Consider the following 25,007-nt stretch of genomic DNA (forward strand, 5'->3'; position numbering starts at 1 on the left):
CCAGCAGATGGAGACTTCTATGGGAGCAGTCTGAGCTTTAATCCTCCTCCTCCTAGGCAGAGCACCTAACCCAGTGCCTGGCACCTAATGCTGTACATGTTTGTTGAATCATAGTTTCAATGTGTATCTAAATTCCCAGATGGAAGGGATATCTGAAATAGCATAGGAATTTGCTCAAATACCTTGAGTTTTGTTCCTGTAAAAATGTCTCTTAAGAACTTGTGAGACAGGAGAGGGGGTCCTCTTCAGAGTACCCACAGGCAGGCGTGCAGTCCGCCCATCTGGATCTCCCTTTACATGTCCTACCCTCCCGCAACAAAAGCCCAGCCCCACGGCTGCCTGCGGATGCCCTCTGGTGGCTCTTCAGGGTAATGACAACACAAAGGTGCCCGGAGAGTACGGGGTAGGCTCTTTATTGGGTGGTTATTGCTGTACGACAGGGGTCAGATGAGACACAAGCAGTGTCAGCCCCAGGAATGTGGCTCTCCTCTCCCAGTGGGTGTGTTTCTTCAGAAAATCCCACGAGGCTGGGACAAGTGAGCCCAAGGTTAGAAGTGGAACTGGAAAGCCTCGGTCGTGTGCTGCTTCCAGGGCTCCAGGCTGGGCAGCAGGGAGGAGATGCCCATGACGTGCCAGGTCTCCCCATCTGACACCATTGAGGTCTGGTAGGACAGCAGCTGCACCTCCGACTCTGCCAGGAGGTCTGGAAGTAGAAGAAACCCCTGATTGGCACAGGGCTTGGGGGAAGGAGAAGAAAGAGGCTGGGAGCAGGCTCACAAGCCTTGAGTTCCCAAGTTCAATGTTGCAACGGGGGTGATGGTCTCAGAATCAAAGCTCTGAGACAGGGAACAAAGGGCTCTGCCCAGGTCCCTCACTATTCTGCAGGCTTTAGGAACACCCTGGCCATCAGGCAAGGCAGGGGAGGGAACACCAGCCACAAAGAGCCAGAGCTGGACTTGCTGGCTGCCAGTTTTATCCATCAGCAAGGGGGAAAAGCAGGGGAAAGTTCCCCTGGGCAGCTGGCAACGATAGTGAAATTAGGCCCTTGGAGGCCTGTGGACACACTCACTCTCTGCCATACTTGGAAGTGCTCCAGAACTCCCAGTAGCCCGAGTGCCAGGGGACAGGAGCAGATCCAAGATGCCCATGACATCTGGAGGGGATGCCCTGACATGCTTTGTTGGATCAGGCTGGCCACCATCGGGCCTGCGGTCAGAAGGAAACCTGCAACTTAATTCTGAGCTCCTGGGATACAGCTCTACAGGCAGTTCTCAACTGTGTCCTTGCTGTGGTGAGCACCTGCCTAACAATAGGGGCTCTGGGGCCCTACCCCTGACGCACCGCTCCACGACCTTAGATAAGGCACTTAACCTCAGAACTCCATACCGGCTCCCCAAATGTTCTGGAACCTGCTGCAGATCCAGTGATGCCGGCAGGCATGGAGAGGGGCTGAGGGAGGCAAAAGTCCACGGAGCCCAGTCCCAGGACAGAGCCCTCAACACACACCCCCCGCTGCCTCAAGGGCACCGGCCGGCACTACAGGTCCCTCCTCACCAATCATGGTCGGCAGCATGGCAGGGTTGGAGGGGTGAGTCCTGAACATGAGCAGGGGCAGGCCCCGGTGGAGAGGCACCTCTGGTCTGAAGACAGCTCCGTTGAGTGCCTGCAGCACAGGCGTGGTGCCCTGGACCCAGCCCACGGCCTGGTAGGGGGCACCTGCCAGGGCCACGGTCAGGAGGCATTCCCCGCAGCCCTGCTCCCCTGGTGCAGCAGGGCTGTGGGAAGTGGTTACCTGCAGAGAGAAGGCAAAAAGGCACAGTGACGCCCACCCCCTCCCCAGGCCTAATCGCCAATTTATAGGGCTTCAGCCCTGCTGACACGCCACTCTCAGCAATTCAGGGCTGGGGGGAGAGGGCAGATGGGGAAGCCACGAGGGGCGGCAGAGGCTAAGAGGATGTGCGGCGAGCTCCCGGAGTCTGCAGACTAACCAGGACCCCGGGTGCCGTGGTAAAGGAGCACTGGTTGGAGAATCAGGGGCCGAGCACGCCGGGCTAGCTCCCAGCTCCCAGCCGGGCTCCTCAATTTCCTCAGCTGTGAAGTGGGGCTACTGCTGCCCCTCCCACTCACAGAGCACTTATACACAAAGCACTTTCACGAGTATTAGTTCACTCGTAGCGATGCTCGGGGCCGGTGGTATCTGCACTCTGCAGGTGAAGAGATCACAGCTGCTTCTCACAGGCAGATGCTGTCACCTGCAGGACTGGCGCCCAGGGCTCCCGCTCCGGGAGCAGAGCTGCAAGGTGCTCTGAACGCAGGCGCTGACCCGGGCTGGAGGGGCTGGAGGGGAGGGGAGGGGATGGAGGAGAGGGGAGGGGCTGGAGGGGAGGGGTGGGGTGCGCACGTTAAGGCCGGCCTCTTTCACCAGCAGCTTGGCGTTCACCAGGTTCACCTCCGTCTGACGGGAAGCATCCTTCAGGAGGCCAACGATGACGGCGGGGGTCAGGCAGCTCCCAGAGTTCTTCAGGGACAATCCTGGGGACCCAGAGAAGCCGCCGTAAGGCCACTGTGTGTAGAACTACAAGGGAGTGGGCAGTACATCACTGGCCCCGAGCTCTGGGTCACGGCTCCTCTGACCTGGGGGCACAACTCCAGCCTGCCAGGCAGTTCTGCTTTCCTCTGCAGGCAGAGAGGTGGCCGGAGTGAGGGACACACGGGGGGTCCAGGCCAGGACACCGGGGACGTTCTACACCAGTTTAAGAAGCTCTTCTCCAGAGCCCAGCCTAACTCTGCTGCTCCGCACACCTGCCCCTGGCCTGTCCGTCATTCCCCAAAGGGACACTTGAAAAATATCCTACCCTCATCCCTACCCGGCACTCATGCCCTTGCCGGCCTCAGGAAATGGAAGCAGAAAGGGGCGACTAAAGCAGCTGGGCCCGCTTCCCTGTCTTGTCTCCTTGAGGCCTCGGCACCCCGGCCAGTGAGGCCCCTGGCTCGGCCCCTGCCTGGTACGGGCAATGCTCAGGGTCTACCTGCCTCCACTCCAGTCTCTCCCCAAGTGAGATGGTCAACAGGGAGGACAAGCCCCTGCAGGGTTCAGGGGACCGGGGCCCTCCCCGGTCTCTCAAGCATGCCTGCACAGGGCTGGACCCACTGCAAAGGCGGCCAGAGCCTGCGGAGGGGCAGACAGCCGGTGCTGCTCCCATCCCCACTCCCCGGAGAAGCAAATGCCCCTGCGGGCATCAGCCTGCCCGAGGGCCCACCTGAGGATGTCACAGAGCACAAGATGTCCTCACCACATGCCTCGCCTGACACACCTGCCCCGGCTTTCACTTCACAGGTGAAGAACTCACAGCTCAGAAAAGGGAAAGTCCCACAGCAGGTAAGCAACAGGGTCAAAACCAGAATAAAATGTTCTGTTGCTTCACCCGGACCCCCTCCACCAATCCTACTGCCTCTCATGTGAAATTCCAAATCTTACGGAGGTCCCTCTTGTACCCCAAACATGCACGTCTTTAAAAGACTGCATAAACGTGATTTACGAAAATTAAGTATATCTCCCAATAACTTTTTGTACCCATCCTCCTCAGTAGCAAGCAAGCCATGCTCAGACCAAACGTGAAACGCGGTCACAAGAGCGGGGTCACCTCTGAGTCCCTCACTGGTCTGTGGCCTGCAGCAGACACACCCGGTGGGTGTCGAGTCCACGCCCCTCTTCCCTCTCCCTCTGCAGAGTTCCCGGCTCACCCTGTGTTACCACCTGGATGGTCCCTGTGGGGGACCCAGCCCAGGCTTGCATCAGTGCCCCAAGAGCTTCTGCCAGACCAATCCAAGGCTTGGTGTGTGGAGAGAAGGCACTGGTAAGGGCCTGGGCGTTTACCTGCAGAGAAAGGGGAGCAGGGCAGAGGTCAGGAAGGGATGGGACAGGGCACACCTGCCCAACTCGGCTCCCAAACAAGGTCTTACTGCTGAGACTCAGCTCCATGTGGAGAGCAGGTGGCATGGGGCCACGCTTGCTTTGGGTGCCTGGGGAGTGACAAACTCCGTTAGCCACCTACAACGTGACAACAACCTGTTCCCATAGCTGAGGAGAGCTATAGAGCCAGAAAAGGGCACAAAAGGCTAAGACCAGGGGCTTCCCTGGCGGCGCAGTGGTTGAGAGTCTGCCTGCCGATGCAGGGGACACGGGTTCGTGCCCCGGTCTGGGAAGATCCCACATGCCATGGAGCGGCTGGGCCTGTGAGCCATGGCCACTGAGCCTGCACGTCCAGAGCCTGTGCTCCTCAACAGGAAAGGCCACAACAGTGAGAGGCCCATGTACCTCAAAAAAATTAAAAAATAAAAAATAAATAAAAAAGGCTACGACCACTTCAAACTGCCAGAAGGGAGTGGGAAGATGGGGAGAAGGACATCTCCCTCTTCTCTGAACGTGTGCCAGCACCCCCAACCCACTCCACCGGAGACTTGTTTCTCCTGTCCTGGGGAAGGAAGATAGGTCTTTGACATAAAACATATGGGGAGGGCTTCCCTGGTGGTGCAGTGGCTAAGGATCCGCCTGCCCACACAGGGGACACGGGTTCGAGCCCTGGTCTGGGAAGATTCCATAGGCCGCGGAGCAACTAAGCCCATGCGCCACAACTACTGAGCCTGCGCTCTAGAGCCCACGTGCCACAACTACTGAGCCCATGTGTCGCAACTACTGAAGCCCTCGCGTCTAGAGCCCGTGCTCCGCAACAAGAGAAGCCACCGCAATGAGTAGCCCCCGCTCGCCGCATCTAGAGAAAGCCCACGCACAGCAACAAAGACCCAACGCAGCCAAAACTAAATAAATAAAATAAATACATTTTAAAAAAAATTAAAATACAAAAACAAAAACATACGGGGAGTCACAGATCACTTGGACCTAGAGTGGTGTGTCCCTCTGGGATGGCATTCCTAATTTGCCTTCATTTTTATTTTCCATGTTGATTTTTTTTTTTTTTTTTTTTTTTTTTTTTTTTTTTTTTTTTGCGGCACGCGGGCCTCCCACTGCCGTGGCCTCCCCCGTTGCAGAGCACAGGCTCCGGACGCGCAGGCCCAGCGGCCATGGCTCACGGGCCCAGCCGCTCCGCGGCATGCGGGATCCTCCCAGACCGGGGCACGAACCCGCGTCCCCTGCATCAGCAGGCGGACTCCCAACCACTGCGCCACCAGGGAAGCCCTCCATGTTGATTTTTTAAAATGTGTTTTTACATTGTCACAAAACACTCTGTCAAAATATCACAATTTGTAAGGCTGGATTTATATACCTTTTTTTTTTTGGTCATGCCGCGCAGCTTGTGGAATCTCAGTTCGCCAACAAGGGATTGAACCTAGGCCATGGCGGTGAAAGCGCAGAATCCTAAACACTAGACCACCAGGGAACTCCCTGGATTCACACACTTTTGATGATCCTATCACTCTTTAAAAGTTGACTCCTGTGAAGTCCACCACAGGCCTGCTAGGCAGTTGAAGAAGGAAGAAGCCATGTAATCTTCTGACGTTGTAAGTCTATGGTCTGGCTGGCTGGACCCCCAGCAGGGGCTTGATAACAAATACCAGCTTGTTCTGTGTCAAAATGTCTATTCCACCTTGTGGCTCTGAGTTAAATATCTGGCCACTTATGCTGAGGCAACTTGTAAAGAGAACCATCTAAGAAGGATTTAATTAGAAACCCGGGTTGGATGCAAATCAATCAGGCAGCTCTAAGATGTAATGAAAAGAAAACGTGGACGCTTCTATTCCTGTTTTCATAAAGATACAACTGGCAGAGAATTAAAGAAGAGAGACTTGTGATGACAGAAACAACCAAGGAGGCGGGACCCCCCCCCCCCCCGAGCAGACCCTTCTGTGTGAGGGGCATCCTGGTGTGATCGCACCCTGCGGCCGGGCCCCCTTTGATCCTCTCCCAAGGGCACAGAAAGGGCAGTGAGTCCCAGAGCTGCAGGGGGAGGACTGAAGGGCCAGGCCACAGCTGGGGTGTGAAAGCCTGCAGCAGGCAGCAGGAAAGTGCTCAACTGAGAAGCCCCAAAGGCAGGCGCCATGCTTGGTCAGGTGCACAAGCCAGGGCGGTGCTTCCCCCAGGTCTGCTGAGTAAAAGGGGTGTCTGTCTTCTCCAGAAGATGAGTGGGAGGCTCCAGGAAGAGCCAATGCACTGGGGCACCAACCTGACCCTAATGCTAGTCTGTGCCTCACGTCAGAGCAGAACTAAACTGGAGAGGACCCGGTAAAGAATGAGGGAGAGAGGAGTTTCCCATGTGACAAACGTGTCTTTCTTACAAATGCCTACTCTACCCCACCAGCCGTTGTGGCTGGAGAGTTCAATTTGCCTAAGTTTAACAATTTGACTAGGAGATGTGACCTCTTAAGTAAGAAGGGGACATTTTGTGGGCCCATTTGATGGAGCTGGTGTTGAGTCCCCGTCATGAAAAGGCCTGGAATGCCACCACTCCCTGAATAACTCATAAGGGCTGCACTGCTGAGGGCTGTACCCTGCCTTGTGAGTGGACAGAAAAAAGAAAAGCCCAGCCCAGACTGGGTGGCAATGGTCACGGTGGCCCAAACCTCGCCTGGGTCCCCACCAGCCTCACGGGGGAGGAAGGAACCGCTCAGAAGCCCACGGCATGCAAAGGGAGTGAGAAAGCGTGCCCTGTCTTGAGAAGCCCACAGACACAGCGCAGAGAGAGGGTGCAGACCTGGATGGGTACGTGTCTTTGGTGACCACCGAGCTGTGGCCACTGCCAGGCTGTCCCAGCCTGCCCATCGCACCTGTGATGGCTGCCCCCGAGGAGCCCTCCTACGGGACAGCAGTGGGCTCCTTTACTTTCTCAGGGTGTAGAGGCCACAGTGGCCTGGGCTCTTGAACCAGGGCCGGCAGGGTTGAATAAAGCATCCTGTGTCTCTCCTGCCGCAGTTCTGTCCTCAGAAGCGAAAACGCCTGTGTTGAGGGTCAGCCAGGAGGGTCAGGGACTACCCCCCAGCCGCGCCCCAACTCTCATTCGTTATTGGTTAAATGCTCCAGGCAGAGCCACATGAACTGCAGAGAAGCTTACATGCTTTTGGTTTTGGTGGTGTTTTTTTGTTGTTGTTGTTTGTCCTCTGAGAACTTAGAATTTAATCAAGAACTAAGATATCAACTCATGAAACCTCAATAATAGGAGAGAAGGTGGCTCACTGCAAAAGGGTCGGGATGGAGCTAGGAAGGCCAAGCAAGTCTTCGTGAAGGTGGCGTGCGAGCCCCTTGATGGACAGCTATGCCTTCCTTACTCACCTCCATGTCCCCAAAGGGCTCTGACAGTACCTGGTGCCCACTGGAGCTTAGGGACCATCTGGAGACTGAGTGAATGAGACAGGACTTGAAGTATACGTCAGGTTCAGCTTGGAAGAGGAACACATGCCAGGAAGGGCCCACTGTGAGCGCAGTCAAGAAACCATGATTTGGGGAGAGAAAGGGGGTCAGCTGGCTTGGAGGGTTCCTATGGGGAAGATGGGCGCAGGCTTCTGGGCAGCGCAAATCTACCCAGGGTTCTAAGAGAGATGGGATGAAAGGCGAGAGCTTGGGGTTACAAGGCGAGAATGCCCTCTCAGGGCTTTCTGCACAGGCCGTCCCCCACCTGCCCCTACCTCGGGCATCCTGCCATCATGCCAGCCACACTCCTTCTCTCCCAAGGCCTGTGGAGAACAAAGGAGCCTTTCTGCAGAGGCAGGGCACTGGGAAAAACCACAGTCTCAGCAGTGAGCCTACAACATAAACAAGCTAAGCTGGCTCCTTGCTGCCGGGCCTCAGCTCTCAAGGCTAAGCAGGGGCAGCTCCTGCCACCCCACCCAGAGCACTGGCTCAAGTACAGTCCCTTATCTTCGGCTCCCAGGGCTGAATCTGGTCCCAGCAACAACACGCCCTTCTGCAACTCCTCCCTCTGACCTCCGGGCCCAGCCCCACGTGGCATACTTACGACTCCCGTCAGAGATTTCCCCTTCACCATGTCCACGAACTGGATGGCAATCTCCTCCCCGCAGCGGCTCTGGGCCTCCTTGGTGCTGGCACCCAGGTGGGGGCAGCTGATGACGTTCTCGTGGTCCACCAAGGCCCGGTCCCGGGGTGGCTCCTGCCCAGAAAGAGACATCTCTGGGTGGGCTGCTACAGTTGGCCCCAGGGCGTTGGAGGGGAAGAGGGCAGGGATGATATTGCCTCCTACTTCCGTTTTGTCTGGGTGGTCACTGGACTCATCACAGCAGAGTAGACAGAGCTGTAGACCAGCTGTAGATTCCAGTCTCAGCTCCACCACTTACTACCTATGTGCTTTTGGGCAAATCTCCATCTCTCTGAGCCTCAGTTTCCCTATCTATAAAATGGGTTACTACTACCTATCTCCTAACACTATTATGGAGATTATGCAGTAATAAAGGAGGTTCTCAACCAGTGGTAGCTGTTATAGCTGATGTTGGTTTTTCCCCTCTAACCCCTGCCCCAAGTCCAGTCCACCCGTCAGCACTTACCGTCAGCTCTTAGCACAGAGGCAGGCTCTTTGTGGGCATTCCGCATGGGTGTTGTATCCTGGCTCTCACCAGGACAGGTGGCCCACCTGGCCACCCCTACCCCACCCTCCAGTGCCCCTTCCACCCCTTCTGCTCACCGGGCACAATGTAGGGGCCTTGGACATGTTACTTAGGCCTCCTCTCTTCCGGTCATTCTCCCCAGGACTCTATCGGCTCCCACGGGATTTGGCCACATAGGTCTGTGAGTGCCGGCCGCAGAGTAGTAAGTGCCATGGGGAGGCCAAAGAGAGCTGGGGGAAGGTGCTGTGTTAGGGAGATGGCGATATAAACAAGGGTCAGGCACACCCTTGCTTTCAAGGAGCTGGCGATGTAGCTGAGAGAGGTGGCCAGGGCCACAAACCCAACGCGTGCTGTGCCCTGGGCAGGGAACAGACACTGAGTGCTATAGGAGGTCAGAGGGCCAGGGTCTTGCCAAGGCCACAAAGCTGGTAACCAGCAAACCCCCACTGCCTAATCCAAAGCCCGTGATTTTTCCCCGATCTCCGATGCTGAGGTGGGATTTTTAAGAGAGGTGGACAGGATTCAAGTGGAAATGCTATCGGGTGTGAGGGCAGGATGGGGGCAGTGGGTGAGCAGATGCTATATCTCTGCTCCTGCACAGAGACCTAGGGACAGCAGCCTCTGGGACCAGGGGAACACATCTAACCAGTATCCTCAGCTTCCTTCCCTCTGCGGGAAGAGAGGAAGGGAAAGGAAAGCCAACAGACACTGGGTGCAATGTCTTCTTGGCAGTGGGGCTCATTTCACCAGAGATCTGTATCAATACCTTAAACCCCTCTCTGCCTGCCCCAAATCCTCCACCTCAGAACTGATCTGCTGCTGTGTCTTCCTCTGAACTTATCAATAGGGTAGCTGTTCAGGAGCCCGAGCCCAGGAATGGGTCCTATATAAACTCTGAGTTTTGCAGAAGACAGCACGGCTGCCTCTGTACCAGGCTCTGCACTGGGCTCCTCAAACCACAGACGTGTTACTTTTGGCGACACAATTTCTCCCGCTAGAGACAGGAAGCTCAAGGTCTTGGCACAGCTGGGCTTGCAGCCCAAGTCCCTCTGCTCTGGTCTCCCCTCCCCACCGACACTGAGAAGGGACTCACCTCTGTGAAAACGTCCAGCGCAGCTCCAGCACACCGACCCGACTGCAGGGCCCGGAGCAGGGCGCCTTCGTCCACAATCCCTCCGCGAGCACAGTTCACCACACGCACCCCCTTCTTGCACTGGGCAAAGGTGCTGTCATTCAGCAGGCCTGGAACGGACGGAGGAGATTTCCTGCGGCACTGGTGTGGGGTTCCCCGTGCTCTCCCCACTGCACTGGCAACCACACCAGCTCCATGGCAACCGCACTGGCTCCAAAGGCCCTCTCTCCCTCCCACCAGCTCTTCCCCACACACCTCCTTTCTGGGGGACCACGAAAGGTCACTGCTCCCTTCTCAGATGCTCTGGGGCAGGAGTCCTTGTCATGGATTTGGACCAGACCCAGTTTAGAAACATCCCAAATATTCCCGAGATATTAGTGCTTCCTGCAGTGGTCCCAGGAAGTACTCATGGGTTCGCTGGTCCTACATGTTGACCCAGCCCACCCAGACCTTGTGCATTTCCAGCTAACTCACCCCTCCTCGGTCTGATGCAAGGCCGTGTAACAAAACATCACCATGCTCCATGCTCACAGGATCTGGATGGGCCACCGCCACAGCTGGTCCCCAGCATAGGCGGAAAGGCCAGACTGAGGGCCCACCCTTATCTGGTCTGTGGCTTCTGTGGCCAACCCACAAGGTAGGGGCACACCTACCTGTGGTGGAAGGCAGGAGAGGTGTGTGCACAGTGATAAAGTCACAGAGAGGCCAGATCTCCTCCAAGGGCACCTGCTGCACACCGAAGGAGGCCGAGACCTCTGGCGAAATGATGGGGTCATACCCTATGGTCTGGGGAAGTCAGAGAGGGAGAGTAAGTGTCACTGTTCATTATTAGCACTGGTATTATTAGTCATGGCAACCATTTATGGAACACTGACCCTATGCCCTGCACTACAGTTAAGCCTTCCCCAACACCTGTCTACCTCTCACGACAATACAACCGCGTTGGCACTATTCTTCTTCCTTCATTAGAGCTGAAGGAGGTGGAGCTTACACACTGGAGGGGGCGGCGCCAGAGTTCAAAGGCAGGTTCGCCCACCTCCAGGCTCTGAACCACGAATGGGTGCAGGAACAGCTGGTGTGCGGTTGGACCAGTGGAGCTCAGACACCCTTGGAATGTGGGGAGCCCACGTGAGGCAGGACGATCCTGCAGGAAGCAGTGACACGGTCAGAGGGCACGAGGGAAACGGGGGAGAAGCTGGCTGCAGCCGGAGGCCCCACAGGCCAGAAGACAGAGGCAGGTGCACCGCCCACTTCAACAGAGTGAGGAAGAGATGAGGGAGGAGGGCAGTGGTGGTGCTGAGCGCGTTACCAAGGAGACGGGACTCGCCACTGGGGAAGAGGGTGAAACACCAGTGCTGACACCAGCGGGGAGAGTACGGTCCCCTCTCTTGAAGTTTCTTTTAACAAGACTTAAAGTGCATCTCGTTTTGGAAGGCATAACTTGGTGACTAATCGTGCAGAGAGGTATAAATGACTAATGACAAATCCTTTCAACAAGGCAGGTTTGACTGGGGTGGGGAAGGACATCAAGAGGAGGAAAGTGAGACATAAAGGCACCGTGGGTGGGGAGGACCCAGAAAGAAGCCTGGTCTGGGCTGGCCGGGGAGGGGGTGGGCCCCCAAAGCAGAGGGACCTCCCTGAGGCTGCGGAGACGGAGGGAAGTTTGACTCCTGGGAGATGGGGACAGACAAGAAACTCGGGGGTGTAAACTTCATCAACCCTATGAAATCAGCTAAAGGTCATCACATATTGATGGGAAGAGGGAAAGTTGGGGAAGACAAAGCTCAGGAGAAGGAAGAAAAGACACAGACTCATAGCTTGTAATGGCAAACATCTTTAGCATTCACTGTGTCTCAAACCTCCTTAGGTACTATTATTTCCCTGTTTTACATAGGAGGAAACTAAGGTGGAGGTTAAATGATTCAGCCAAGGTCATAAGAGTAGCAAGTGGTAGAGCTGGGACACAAGTATTCTGACTCCAGGGCCTGCACTCCTAATGCCTACCCTGTAATCAGGGGTGGGGTGAGCAGCCCACAGTCCCACCTGAGAAAACAGGAGTAGAATGAGATGGAAACCTCTCTCCCACATCAGAAGGAATCTTGGGTGTCAGCCACACACCTCTCAGCAGGGACAATTCTTTAAAGGTTGCCAAGGCAGCACAAGCAGCAGGGATGCATGTGCAACCAGGTGAGAAGCATCCACCGCTTGCAACAGCAAAGACCTAGCCACTTTCTGCCTGGTCTGCCCAGGAAGTCTTCCCAGGGCTCTCTCCATGGGCTTGATCCATGTCTCAAAGGCATGGGTGTCCTCCAGAAGGCCGGACAGCCGACTGAGCTGGGCAGGCTGGCAGGACCCAGGATACGGCCTCTGAACCAGTGAACCAGGAGCTGGACCTGAGTCCTGCCTCAGTCACTGTCGACTGTGTGTCAAGGTGCAAGTCAGTGCCTCCAGATCTGGGTCCTCAACTCTACATAAAGAAGCAGGTGGATGATTTCAAAGTCACCCCCTGCTCTGACTTCCAACAATTCAACATTCCATGAAAAGAAAGCTCCCTTAGCCCTGAGAAAATGTTCAGAGTTGGCCCAGGATTAAACAAAAACAAACAGAAAGAACTTCAACAGTGGTCATCTGTGGGTGGTAGGATTAATTTTTCTCCTTTATGCTTTCCTACGCTCGTTTAACTTTCCCCCACTGATCATGAATTTCTTTTGAAATTAGGGAAATGTACAAGTTATTTTAGAAAATAATGGCACAGAAGATTGCTATATCAAGTCAACACTCCTAGAGAAGAAACTGAAAACAGTTATGAACGAGGTGTCACTTTTGGATCATGTTTTTCATCATCAGCCTTGTGGGACAAACGCCAGGTGGGTCCCACTCCGACCTCCGGCAGAGGCTTGGGAGAAAGAGGCTTCCTCCCCGACGCCCTACAGGCTTGTGAGCTCGGGACCGCCTCAGCCCTACATGGCCATTCCCCCAGATGTAACCTCCTCCTTTCTCTTGGGGAGAATGAAACGCCCAGGGGAGGGGAGAGGATCCTGCCCTTGTCCTCACAAGTCTTCTTTGTCTGTGGGCTCTGAGGCTGGTTGGAACAACGGCCCCGTTCATTTCTAAGCCAGATGTGCTTTTCCTCATGTGGAGTGGGAAGAGGACAGGGACACCAATGGAGGTCACCCAGCCAAGCCCGATGGAGGGGGTTCACACAACTCTATTGGCTCTGGGCTCCTAGGAGCCAAGAATCAGCACGGGGCTGCCGGGAGGAAGGGCCCTGCAGGCCAAGCCTGGCCCAGTGCCCCCGCTGCAGCTGCCTGGGGCTAAAGGGAAGTGGAAGGCGTGGGGTTGGGGGGAAGGGGAGGGATAAGCATCTGCCACAGTGGTCAGCAGGCCCCGACTCAGCTTTCTTTCACAGAGAAACAGTACCTCGTTCATCTGCGGACAACTGCAGGGGAAGAATTCTACCCTGTTCTCATTTTTCACTCAAAATACCCAGGGCGGACAGGAGCTGAGCTCAACTAAGGGCTGGGGTTCTTATATCAGGGGACCATGTTGCCAGAGATAAAAAGGGTGATATCAGGCCTGGGAGGCCAATCCTGAGTCGGGTCCTAATGTATCCTGGATAGGTCAGATGTCCTCATGTGCAGAAGTCAGGGCACTCGCGGTTACACACATCTATTATTCCTAGAGAGGAGACTTGGGGAGCTGCATAAAGGGATGCCCCACCTCACCCTGTCCCAGGACTCCTGATGTTGGGGCAGCAGAGGAGCCCTAGATTTTCAAGCGGTGCTCCAGGGTGACCTCCAAGCTGCCGTCCTAGAAGGTGGCCTTGGGAGGCTGAGCATGCTGCTCTGGTCCCCTGGCCGACCGTGGACGGAGGAGAGCAAGGAGGCCTTCAACGTAAAGGGGCTCCAACAGGGGAGCCTAATGGTCATGCCCTCTCTCTACCCCACAGCCAGTCTTCGGGCTTAGCGTTGGTGCTGTCCCCCAACACGATGAAATCTTACACAGAAACTCAGTATAAAACCAGATCGATTCAAAGGTGCAGAGGTGAAGACCCAGAGCCCCACCACCTGCTCCCTTTCTGGGCCCATACCCCAGGTCCTTATTCTATATCTGAAAATATTTGAACATCACTGCTCTAGGGCAGTAAGAATTCCAGGTACAAGACTGAGATGGCAGCTGCCTGTCCTATGAATGGCTGAGCACAGGGACACGGGGCAGGGACTGATAACGAGCAGGGATCAGGAATAAAGACGGCGGTGGTGGAGTGGGGCAAAGAGCACCAGATTGGAACTCAGGAGGCCCAGAGTCTGAGCTGGACTCCACCCCTTACTCGTCCTATTATCTTGAGCGTATCACATAACCTCCCCGGGCCTCAGTTTCCTTATCTGTAAAACTGGGGTAATAATATTGACCCCAGAGGGTCATTGTAAGCACAGTATCTAACAGAGCAGATCTCAGTAAATATTAGCAGGACCTGAAAGAATCGGTGACAACTGGCGCCTCGGGTTCAACGTCCATCCCTCTGGGCTAACGTCAGACTCATCACAACACTGACCACAAAGAAACTGTTAAGAGATGCTGGTCTGCTCCTCACAGAAAACCCTGAAAAGAAAGTGCAAGGCTCAGCCCCTGGCTGGCTGGGGCCTGTTGACCCATTCTAGGGGACAGGCCAGCTTGGATGAGTTGAGCCTCCAGAGTTATAACCTGTTATCCAGCAACACTATTGAGAAAAAGTTTCAAGCAGAAAGAACATTGAAGAGTGTAAGACCCAAATGATTCAGAACACCAGCAGGCTGCAGGCTGTCAGAATTATCCTGAAACCCACATCTGCACCTGTGGCTCAAAGCAAAGACAGCAGCTGCTCTAAGGTGGAAACCAAGGCTCCTTCTAGGACTGTGCTGGAATAAGTGGGCTCTTCCCCCACCGATCCCCACCTGGCTAAGCTCCCCCTTCCTTAAGTGACCAGACAGTCACAGAGAAAGGAAGGGAAAGGGGTGGTCCACCCCCAGTATCTGAGCCCAAGAAGGTCTCTCCTTACAGCTTCTGTGATATGAAGGGGAGCCCTTTTTTTAAAAAACTATTTAATAGCTTTTATTCTACACATTTATAAAAGTAACAGTTTTACCAGGGAAATAGTTTTCACCCAACCACCATATATCTGAAAGTATTATGTTGAAGTATAAACTCAAAATGAGGCCAAGTAGGCTCAGTAATACTGGGGCTCATAATGTAGGAGCTGAGACTTCCCCAGTCTGGAGGAGTTCCATGACCCTAGAAGAGCAGGTACTGTTGCCACTTGGAGCAAGAATGGTAGACAGAGGTCCTGCATCAGCGACACTTTTTAGTGTTGGTGAAAATGAAAACCGTCCATCTGTTTTGATACTTGTTCAGTCACACAAGAGAAAGCCATGAATGGTTCCCCACTTTCACAGTCCGGTTTGCTTAGGGAGGACCTTTTCCCTGGGCATGTTGGAAAAATGGGGAAAACCATGATTTCATCTGTTACATTTTTTTTTGGCACACACTTTTCACCAAAACATTTTCCTTGTAACAAAATGAAACTATCTGAAGAGTAGTTTCAGATAGTTTAAATCCTAATACCTTAGAGAGGGTCAGATAATAGTTGTCCATTAGCAGCCTAATTAATGATTAACAGCCTGGTGACAGATCAGGAACAGGATAAGACCCCAGGTGCCAGGAGAGAAGAGGATGATAAAGATAACCTGTACAAGCTTTGCTGTTTCGCCCGAGCCAGCCCCGTCAGAACTACTCAAAGTGTCCCCTACGACTACTGGTCCAGTCTATGTCTTTAATGAGGTTGTTCTCCCAAGTTACTGTAACAAACCCAGTCCTTAATAATTTGACACCATTGCCTAGGACCACACAGTAAACTCACTGCCAGGACCATTTCACAGTTTAAAGAAAGTGGTAGCCCATTGGGGTGATGGATGTTCACAGACATCAGGGCTCACAGGGCATCTGTGTCTATGTTCACACCCCCTCTTCACATGCTGGCCAAGTGGTTATCCAGTCTTGCAGGTATATCTGCAGAGATGGGGGACTCACTCTCTCTTGAGACCAGTCATTCCACTGGGGGCCAGCTCTGTAGCTCTGCCCCTCCAGCTTACACCTAGTGGTCCTCCCTGGATCTACTTCTTAGAGAGCGTGACTCTTCTATAGGACTTCTGTTTAGCTCTTTGAAGGCCTCCACTATGACTCCCCAGTCTTGATGGGTTCAGTGACCCCAGTGCCTTCAGCCCTTTCTTAGGAAACACAGACATGAGCTCCCTCGCCATCACCGTCTGTCTCCAAAGCTTTCACAGTCTCCCAGAACTTGGGGTCTTTGACTGCTCAAATACTCACACAGGGGCTGATCAGTACACAGCATGAAGAATGTCACCTCCCTTGCTCTGAATGTCATACTTCTTTTAATGCTGCCAAAAGTCACATAAACTTTTCTACCAGTCATATCACTCACTGTTAACCACACTGCACTGTTGTCAAACAAAGGCCTCCTTCCCTAGAAAAAGCCTCTTATACTCACCTCTACACCCAAGTCTAGTTGCTCTGGAGGCTCATATGTAGAGCACTGATGTATCCCGAACAAAGTTTCTATTAGAGTGCCCACCTATTCTAGACTTTGAATGTCTTTTAGGACCTGATTCTGCACTTTTAAGCATTAACTACTTTTCTCCTTGCTTCCTGTCATCCACAAATGACACATCATCCAGGCTGTTGATGAGAATGGTGGACAAGGCAGAGCCCTGCACCATCCTGTACAATCTCACTACAGACTGAGTCGGATCCATCTTTCAACCAGTTACTAAACCCTTAGCACCACGCTCACAGTCTCCATCTTAACCCCAAGGGTATCATGAAAGACCTCACCAATGCTTGCTAAAGTCTACATCTGCAAACAATCTAAATGTCCATCACTCAGGGAATAGTCAAATAAAAACAATTTATCCCTACAAAGAAATTCCATGCAACAGTTTTAAAATATGGTAAATCTATTTATTCCAAGACATACGTTTTTATCTTAACAACATGCACAATATTCCATTCTCTCTAGAAATAGAATTCCTCTATAGGCATACAACTGTATGCATTCCATATAAATGCATAGAAAAATTCTGAGATGACACAGATCAAACTGACGTTACCTGTGAGGAAACTCTGATTGGTATGGTCATCTAGGACACCTTTATCTATATTTCAGTTTTTATGAGAATGCACTGACTTATTACATGAATACAATATAATTTTAAATAGTCAAGATATAGGACATCTAGGGAGTCCCATGATATTACCAGTTTAATACTGATTTCCAAAGAGAGACCAAGACTAGTTTGAAACAACTTGTGTTTCGTAAACGCTAATCAGGCAGCGTCCTGTTTGGATGCTGATAAATCATCTCTTTTACAATTTGTTCAAGAATCTTCCTTCCTTGCCCTTTAGAAAATCTTGCTCTCCACAACTGCTTGAACATGAACCGAGGTTCAGATGATGCAGGTCAGTGATCTGCTGCCCTGAGACGAGATTAAGAATATGTTGGGGGCTTCCCTGGTGGCGCAGTGGTTGAGAGTCCGCCTGCTGATGCAGGGGACATGGGTTCCTGCCCCGGTCTGGGAAGACCCCACATGCCGCGGAGTGGCTGGGCCCGTGAGCCATGGCCGCTGAGCCTGCGCGTCCGGAGCCTGTGCTCCACAACGGGAGAGGCCCCAGCAGTGAGAGGCCCGTGTACCGCAAAAACAAAAAAGAATGTGTTGGGAGGGACCTGGAAACATGTTAAGGAGCTGGGTCAAAGTGAGCAGCTGAGCACAAAGAGACACCACTTGGGCCAGTGGGAAAGGACCAGAGCCGGGCTGCTCTTGAGGGGCTTGGGTTGGGGGGATATCCCAAGGTGTGTTCCGGGTTTTCAAAGAGCATGTCCCAGAAGCAAGACAGTCTAGAGTAACCCTCCAGAGACATCTGGACAGAAGAAACCCCCAGCGAAGCAGCTACATGCTGCAACACAAAAAAAAGGCACCCACATCCTCAAAACCATGCTGGGAATAAAACATGTGGGCATGTGGTGAGTGTTGTGCCAGAGACACAGATTAACACTCATAAGCAGGCTCCAGGCATCTCTGAGCTGGGCCCTGTCAGTCACTTCCGCTGATGATGCTCAAGGTCCTACATCCCTCTGTGCCTCTAGGAAGCAGCCCTGGCAGCAGTTAAGTAGCTGAGTGGTACCAAAGGAATAGACAAGCTTATCTTATCCATCACTTCAATTATTCAAGACATGAGGTGGGACTTCTTGTCTGACTTAAGTCACTGCCAAAGTCTCAAGTCCTTGACAATGAGTGTTCCTGAGCTAGAAGAGCCTGGTGTGCTGCGGCACCATGCGGAAGGGGAGTGCACGTGACAGAATGGCTGCTGGGCCTGGCAACCATCCCAAAGTCACTGCATCATCAATGAAACGCTCACCTATTTGGTTACCTGTGCCCCGAGTTTCACTTCACCCTGACCCCTGCTTTTAGATGATCAGAATTTTTCATGAGCTGAACCTTTACCTTGACCCTCCCAAATGAGGAAAAAGGAGAAAGTGCTCCCTGTGGCTTATGGCACCTCATCACCCCTGCACAAAGGACGTGGCTTTGGGGCTTCCCTGGTGGCGCAGTGGTTGGGAGTCCACCTGCCGATGCAGGGGACGCGGGTTCGTGTCCCGGTCCGGGAAGATCCCACATGCTGCGGAGCGGCTGGGCCCGTGAGCCATGGCTGCTGGGCCTGCGCGTCCGGAGCCTGTGCTCCGCAACGGGAGAGGCCACAACAGTGAGAGGCCCGTGTAACGCAAAAAAAAAAAATTAATAATAATAATAAAAAGGATGTGGCTTTTGTTTGTTTCCATGATCAATGGATCCTGCTGGGCCACACCCACTTCTCACAGGGAGCCAGAAAAATGTCCCCGCCCTTCCCAGTGTGGAGGCTTCGAAAGGATGTCTGGCTGACTTCAATTAATAGTGTGGGAAGTAGAGGCAGGGGAGAGAAGATGTGGATTGTGGTACAATGGGATGCCCACCTGGCTCTGGTCCATCGGCCATTTACTGCGAGCCCTTAGCAAAAACTTACAAACTCCAGAGGTCGACATAAAATTAAGGGTTAATCTATAAAGTCTCTTCTAACGCAATGAAGGTGGGAGGGACATACAGAAAGGAAGGAGCAAGGGGAAAAGGGACAATTCCATAGCAGCTCTATGTAACTTTTTCTAGAACTGAAATGATCTGATTTTCAAAACCATTTTCCTTAATGTTTAACTAAAGCTTTCCTGGCTGCAGTTTGAACCCACAGTCCCTCCCTCAACAGTCACAGGAAACATGGAGATGGCCACCAGCCGACCCAGCTGCCACACCGCTCTGGCCCACCTGGGCAGTCCTGTGGGCTTCCTCTCTTGGCTAAATGGCCTCCCACCTAGGCAAGGTCTCCTGGATTGGCCCCGGGGGCTGGGGGTGGCACTGCTACTGATGACAACCCTCCCTCAACCAGAAGAACTACTGAGCTCCCAGCATAGATAGGATAAGAGAGAGACCTGGTGGGCAGCGGGGGTCAGGGATGATTTCTGAGAGATGTGTGAGGTCTCCTGGCCACCATGGGCTCCATGATCATTTCACAGTGTATAGGCAAGCGCCTTTCAGTCTCTTCTGGACTATGGAGGGGAGCTAGAAGACGGATGGACAATTGCTCTGTTTTAAGGTTATAAATTTGCTCCTGGGCTTCCCTGGTGGCGCAGTGGTTGAGAGTCCGCCTGCCGATGCAGGGGACACGGGTTCATGCCCTGGTCCGGGAAGATCCCACATGCCGCAGAGCGGCTGGACCCGTGAGCCATGGCCGCTGAGCCTGCGCGTCTGGAGCCTGTGCTCCACAACGGGAGAGGCCACAACAGTGAGAGGCCCGCGTACCGCCAAAAAAAAAAAAAAATTTGCTCCTGTTTTCTGAATTATCACAGAAGACAGAAGCATCAAAACAAGGAGGCCCTCGCAGAAGGGGAGGAAAGGAAGGGCAGGATACAAGACCCCTCTCAGCTCCATGGGAACTCAAGGCAATTACTCACCCCAGAGCTGAAGGACCTCCACCAAGCTTTCCCAGATGTTGAATTCAAGGGTCTAGATCAGCAGGCCAATGTTCCCTCCCTCCCTGGCTTTGCCACCCATTCATTCAGGAGCTCTAAAGGGGGCGTCAGGCCCTCCTAGGGCGAATCCTTTAGCTTCTCTCAAGCAAAGCTGCCTCCTCCAAAATTGCTATGGGAAGCCCCACATCAAAGTGGTCTGGTGACCTCTTACCTTCATCCCAAAGGATTGCATTCGGGTGGCCACCTCTCTCCCAATTCTGCCCAGGCCAAGAATTCCTAGGATCTTTCCATTCAGCTCTGTTCCCATGAACTGCAAACAGGCGAAGAAGTGGAAGTCAGCACCCAGAGTGGACGTCAGGCACCCAGCCAGGTGGGGTGAGGCAAAGCCGGCTACTCACCTTCTTCCGTTCCCATTTGCCATCTTTCATGGAAGCCGTCGCCTGGGGAATCTGTCTGCAAGGACAGACGAAGTCAGCGGGCCCACCCAGACCCTGCCAGCCCAGGAAGGAGGCGCAATGTGAGGGCTGCACAGCCACTATTTCTGCCGGGCATCCCCCCAGGGAACCAAGCTCAAGCTGGGTCTAGGGGGCTTAGGTTCAGAAACACCGAGGATGGTCAAGGGAGGGTAGCAGGGGGAAACCCTTGGCAAGACCTGACTTGGAGCCCTGAGATTTGTCTCCAGCTAGGTGTCTGGGAGGAGGTTCTGAGTCCATCTCAGTGGCTGGAGTATCAGCCTGAGTGACTCTGGGCATGTAAAAAGCAATAGCTAATCCTCCAGGGTTTATAGGGATAATGAAATGGGGTATTGGTGGATTTTGATAACATCAAATGTTCCAGAAATTCAAGAATTTCCGTTTTCCTATTCTATCCAGAGCCATAACCTACAACATCTTACACTGTATCAAGGGACAGCTGAATACTTATTCTCCCTTGAGAGTTAGGCTAGACTGGGGTGGGTGGATGGTGTAGTCCAGACACTTCCAACAACCACACAACCTCCTGTCCCACCACACACACACACACACACACACACACGCACGCACACACACACTCCACAGCTTATCTCCTCCTATTGGTCAACATGGAGGTCTGAGTCTCTATGTGTTTTCTGGAGAGGACAAAGGAAGTTAGGGCAATGTGAGAGGTCAGAGGGCAAGATGTGTCATGTGGGACATGGCCCTCCAGGCTTCTCCAGAAGCTAGAAAGGAAGAGACAAGAAACAAGGTTTAAACATCAGCTCATTTAATGCTCACCACTGCATGGGGGTGGGGTGTGTCCACTGGGGTTTAGATACCTCACCCAGCATCACTCAACTAAAAGTAGCGGAATGGATTCAAAGCCAAGGAAGACATCCCCACCAGTTAGCCTCCTAAGTATTTAAATGCAGGCGTTCCTGCCGGCCACAAAATTCAGAGGTGTGTGCATGTCTGCGTGCGTGGGAGAGAAGAGATTCCAAGATAACTCTTCCTGTATTTCCACTTCACCGACTTCTTATAAAAAGCATTCTTTCCTGTCTACACGTTACCAGGACACAGACTTCCATCTGAGGGTGAGGTTGATGGGAATCTGTTCTACGATCAGCGTCCCGTGAACTCATGGGTAAACTCAGCAAAGCTTACATGACAAGTTCATGGAAGAAGCTCCATCTCACTGCTCTGGCCCATGGGGCCTCATTTCAGGAATGTCATTTAGGACAATGACTTGCCTTGAGGAAGTGCTCCCCCCTCAGCAAATCCAGCCAGATCAGATGCCTCTGACCCAGCGAGACGGAGCCCCCAGCTCTGGCCTCCCGACCTCTGCCCACCTGACTGCAAGGCGCCGTCTACGAGATGTGCGTGCAGCACCACGGAGCACAGGAAACCCTCACACCCTCCCTCTGGGTGCTCCATCCAGCTGGCCGTGGTGCCTCTCCAGGTTTCAACATCCCGGGATCCCCACCAGGCCAGGCTGGAGAAGACCATGACATGGGCAAGGGACCTCCCAAGAATTATATGGAGGCCGGCCTGACTTACAAGAGAAAATAAAGCAGGCCCAACGGTGAAATCTACATTTGCTGTATTCTCCTCTCTTTCTTTCCGTGCCCTTGTTCTTCTCCAGCACCTCAGGAACAGGCAAAATCTGTTCAAAGTCCCCTACCGTGAGGCCCATTCAGGCCTGCTCTCTACCCACATCCCCAGTGCTCTCAACTTTACTGTGCACACTTCCCACCCCCTCTACCGCTGCCCTGCTGGGAAAGCGGTCTGATTAAACCAGCACACAGGGGTTATGAGAGACTGGTGATTCCTTCTCATAGGGTGCTTCTTTCTTGGTTTTGACGATGAGTGAGGTCATGATGAGTGGCTGGCGACAGGGCGCTTCCCCTAAGTCATACAACTTTGCCTACTCCTTAAAGTAAAGCTGGTCTTGGAATAGGAGGAAGATTATTCCTGACTCGCAAGGGAAACACCACCTCCAGAAAAAAAAGTGAGAGAATTAGAAAGCTGCACTGGGGTCGCTCTCTCACCCCCCCAAAAAACAAACAAACAAAAAACACCACTGAATTTAATAGCACAAGTGACACCAGGGCATCAGGCCTCAACGGTTCTCCAGATGTTCTGGGAGATCCAGACAGCCAGCTTAGGGACCCCTTCTGGGCTGGGTCCCTTCTGCTAGGTAATTCTCCCTGTTCTTCCCTTTCTCCAACCTCCTCTCCTCTTCACTGACCAGTGAATATTAGTGAATACCTAAGATCTCAGGTAGAAATCTTGGGGAAGAGTTAGAACAAAGGTGAACTTCCCCAGATCCTCTCCCAGCAGGGAGGAGAACAGGTCTTGAGAAGGGAAAGGAATCATTTCTCAGCCCCAGAAGGTTTCAGGCCTGAGTAGTGACGTGAGGGGTCCTGGCTGCCTGGGTTCCTTGGTTTAAGGATCCGTGGATCTGCAAAGGGACCCAGAGCATCTTCCCGCCCTCCCACTGGCTCCTTGCCCTTCCCACTCACCCACTGCCTGTTTAACAGCAGTGTTCATACAGTCCTTTTACCACCCAACACAGTAAGATTCGTGCACATCTTGTGTGTTTGCAAACAACCTGAGAAGCCACCTGACCTTGGTGTGCCAGAACCAGTGTAACGAATGTTCAGTTGAGGACTGACGGTCTTGAAGGTTCTTATCAGCCTTATCAGCATGTCACCAAGCTGAAGTGTTTCTAAGTTTCTCGGGGTCAGTTTGCTTAGGGAGTCATAATAATTGACAGACCACAGAGAGTGACTCTGCTCAGAAGTCAGGGACTTACCTGGCCAGGCACATGATCATCCCACAGGTGAGCTCCGCAGCGCTGAGGCTGTTCCCACTGGGGGTGCTAAAGATGGAAAAAGATGGGGGACATCAGTCAGCCAGACCCAGGATTCCCACTCCTGTCCTGGTGGAAAGACTAGTGAACGCTGTGCTCTCTCTCCCGCTCCATAAGCTTTCCTGTTCTTTTTGTTTGTTTTGTTTAGTTTTATGGGTTTCTTTCTCTTACTTTTTTAAAAATTGAAGTATAGTTGATGTATAATATTATATAAGTTACAGGTGTACAATATAGTGATTCACAATTTTTAAAGGTTACACTCTATTTATAGTTATCATAAAATATTGGCCATATTTGCTGCATTGTACAGTATATCCTTACACCTTAATTTATACCTAATAGTTTGTACCTCTTAACCCCCTACCCCTATGTTGCCCCTCCCCGCTTCCCTCTCCCCACTGGTAGCCACTAGATTGTTCTCTATATCTGTGAATCTGTTTCTTTTTTGTTATATTCACTAGTTTGCTGTATTTTTTAGATTCCATATGTAAGTGATAACATACAGTATTTGTCTTTCTATGTCTGACTAATTTCACTTAGCATAATGCCTTCCAAAACCATCCATGTGGATACAAATGGCAAAATTTCATTCTTTTCATGCCTGAGTAGTATTCTATTATATATATATGTATGTATGTATATATATATATATATATATATATATATATATATATATATACACACACATACATATATATATATAACATCTTCTTTATCCATTCATCTGTCGATGGATACTCAGGTTGCTTCCATATCTTGGCAATTGTACATAATGCTGCTATGAACGGTGGCGTGCACCTATCTTATAGAGTTAGCATTTTTGGTTTTTTGGGATATATACCCAGGAGTGAAATTGCTGGGTCATGTGGTAGTTCTTTTTTTAGTTTTTTGAGGAACCTCCAACTGTTCTCCACAATGGCTGCACCAATTTACATTCCCACCAACAGTGTACGAGGGTTCCCTTTTCTCCACATTCTTGCCAACATTTTGAACTTACCTGTTCTTAGTGAAAACCCCTAACACCACGCCACTGCCCTAGGTTCTGTGATGTACTCCTGCCCTAACCCCAGGGCTGGAAGAAAACCCCTTTGCCCTGGCTTTATGTTTTCCTGCGGAGGGACCTCCATTCGAGAAGCACACTCATCTCTCTACCCAAACTCACTTCTCCCAGGGCAGAGAAGTATCTCAATAGATTGGGAGAGATACGTGTGGCTCAGCCCTTCTCTCTCTCCTCTTACTTTAGGATCTACCTGCCTACAGAAAGCACAAATCCCTGCTGTTCCATGCCATCAGTCTTTTTTAAAAAAATTTTTATTGGAGTATAACTGATTTTACACTGTTGTGTTAGTTTCATGCCATCAGTTTTATCGAGGCTGTACCCATGACAGATACAGAGGTCAGCCCCTTGCCCACAGACCTTTATCAATTTGCCCAACCTGGCTTTTTTTTAGTAGCAAAGCTAATATTTTTATCTCCTCCTGTTTGACTTTTCCTCCTATTTCTCAACAAGTTTTGCACTGAGAAATCATCCTCACAAGTTAAATTATAGGGTAATGTTGACTCTACCCATCTTACAGAAAGGAAAATAGAGATAATACCCATGAAACTATTTTTCTTTTCTCAAAGCTTTTTCTTGTTGCTCTTAGAATAATTTATTAACACACGTGTTCACCCTCCTTTCCCTCTACTGGGTCTTTTCTTCTCTGGAAATGAAGGTTACAAGGTGAAAAAAGGTCAAGAGATCCTATTTTTAAAAAGTTAAAAATTAAGATAAAAGGATTCTCAGACATGTATACATTGATGTGTATAAAATTGATGACTAATAAGAAGCTGCTGTATAAAAAAAATAATAAATAAATAAAGTAGACC

General features: G+C 52.0%; 1 protein-coding gene across 3 annotated transcripts in view; it reads right to left on the minus strand.

Annotated features, from left to right (window-relative positions):
- Nucleotides 1-397: 397 nt before the first annotated feature.
- The window catches only part of PHGDH (phosphoglycerate dehydrogenase), a 32,005-nt gene continuing 7,395 nt past the window's right edge, over nt 398-25,007 (minus strand). Inside the window, exons 3-13 of one of the 3 annotated variants that reach the window (XM_081225927.1) lie at nt 23,082-23,147; nt 20,210-20,264; nt 20,023-20,121; nt 10,357-10,489; nt 9,665-9,813; nt 7,968-8,120; nt 7,639-7,686; nt 3,745-3,877; nt 2,450-2,532; nt 1,555-1,792; nt 398-703 (exon numbers count right to left, since the gene is read on the minus strand). In XM_081225927.1, coding sequence (XP_081082053.1) covers nt 549-703; nt 1,555-1,792; nt 2,450-2,532; nt 3,745-3,877; nt 7,639-7,686; nt 7,968-8,120; nt 9,665-9,813; nt 10,357-10,489; nt 20,023-20,121; nt 20,210-20,264; nt 23,082-23,147 — 1,312 coding nt within the window. In that variant the 3' untranslated portion in view covers nt 398-548. Of the gene's footprint in view, nt 704-1,554; nt 1,793-2,401; nt 2,533-3,744; nt 3,878-7,638; nt 7,687-7,967; nt 8,121-9,664; nt 9,814-10,356; nt 10,490-20,022; nt 20,122-20,209; nt 20,265-23,081; nt 23,148-25,007 lie in introns of all 3 variants that reach the window. The other 2 variants (XM_081225925.1, XM_081225926.1) reach the window with 2 other exon arrangements.

Source organism: Mesoplodon bidens (assembly GCF_964165515.1).
Source record: "Mesoplodon bidens genome assembly, chromosome: 2".
In the NCBI taxonomy this organism is placed as follows: domain Eukaryota; kingdom Metazoa; phylum Chordata; class Mammalia; order Artiodactyla; family Ziphiidae; genus Mesoplodon; species Mesoplodon bidens.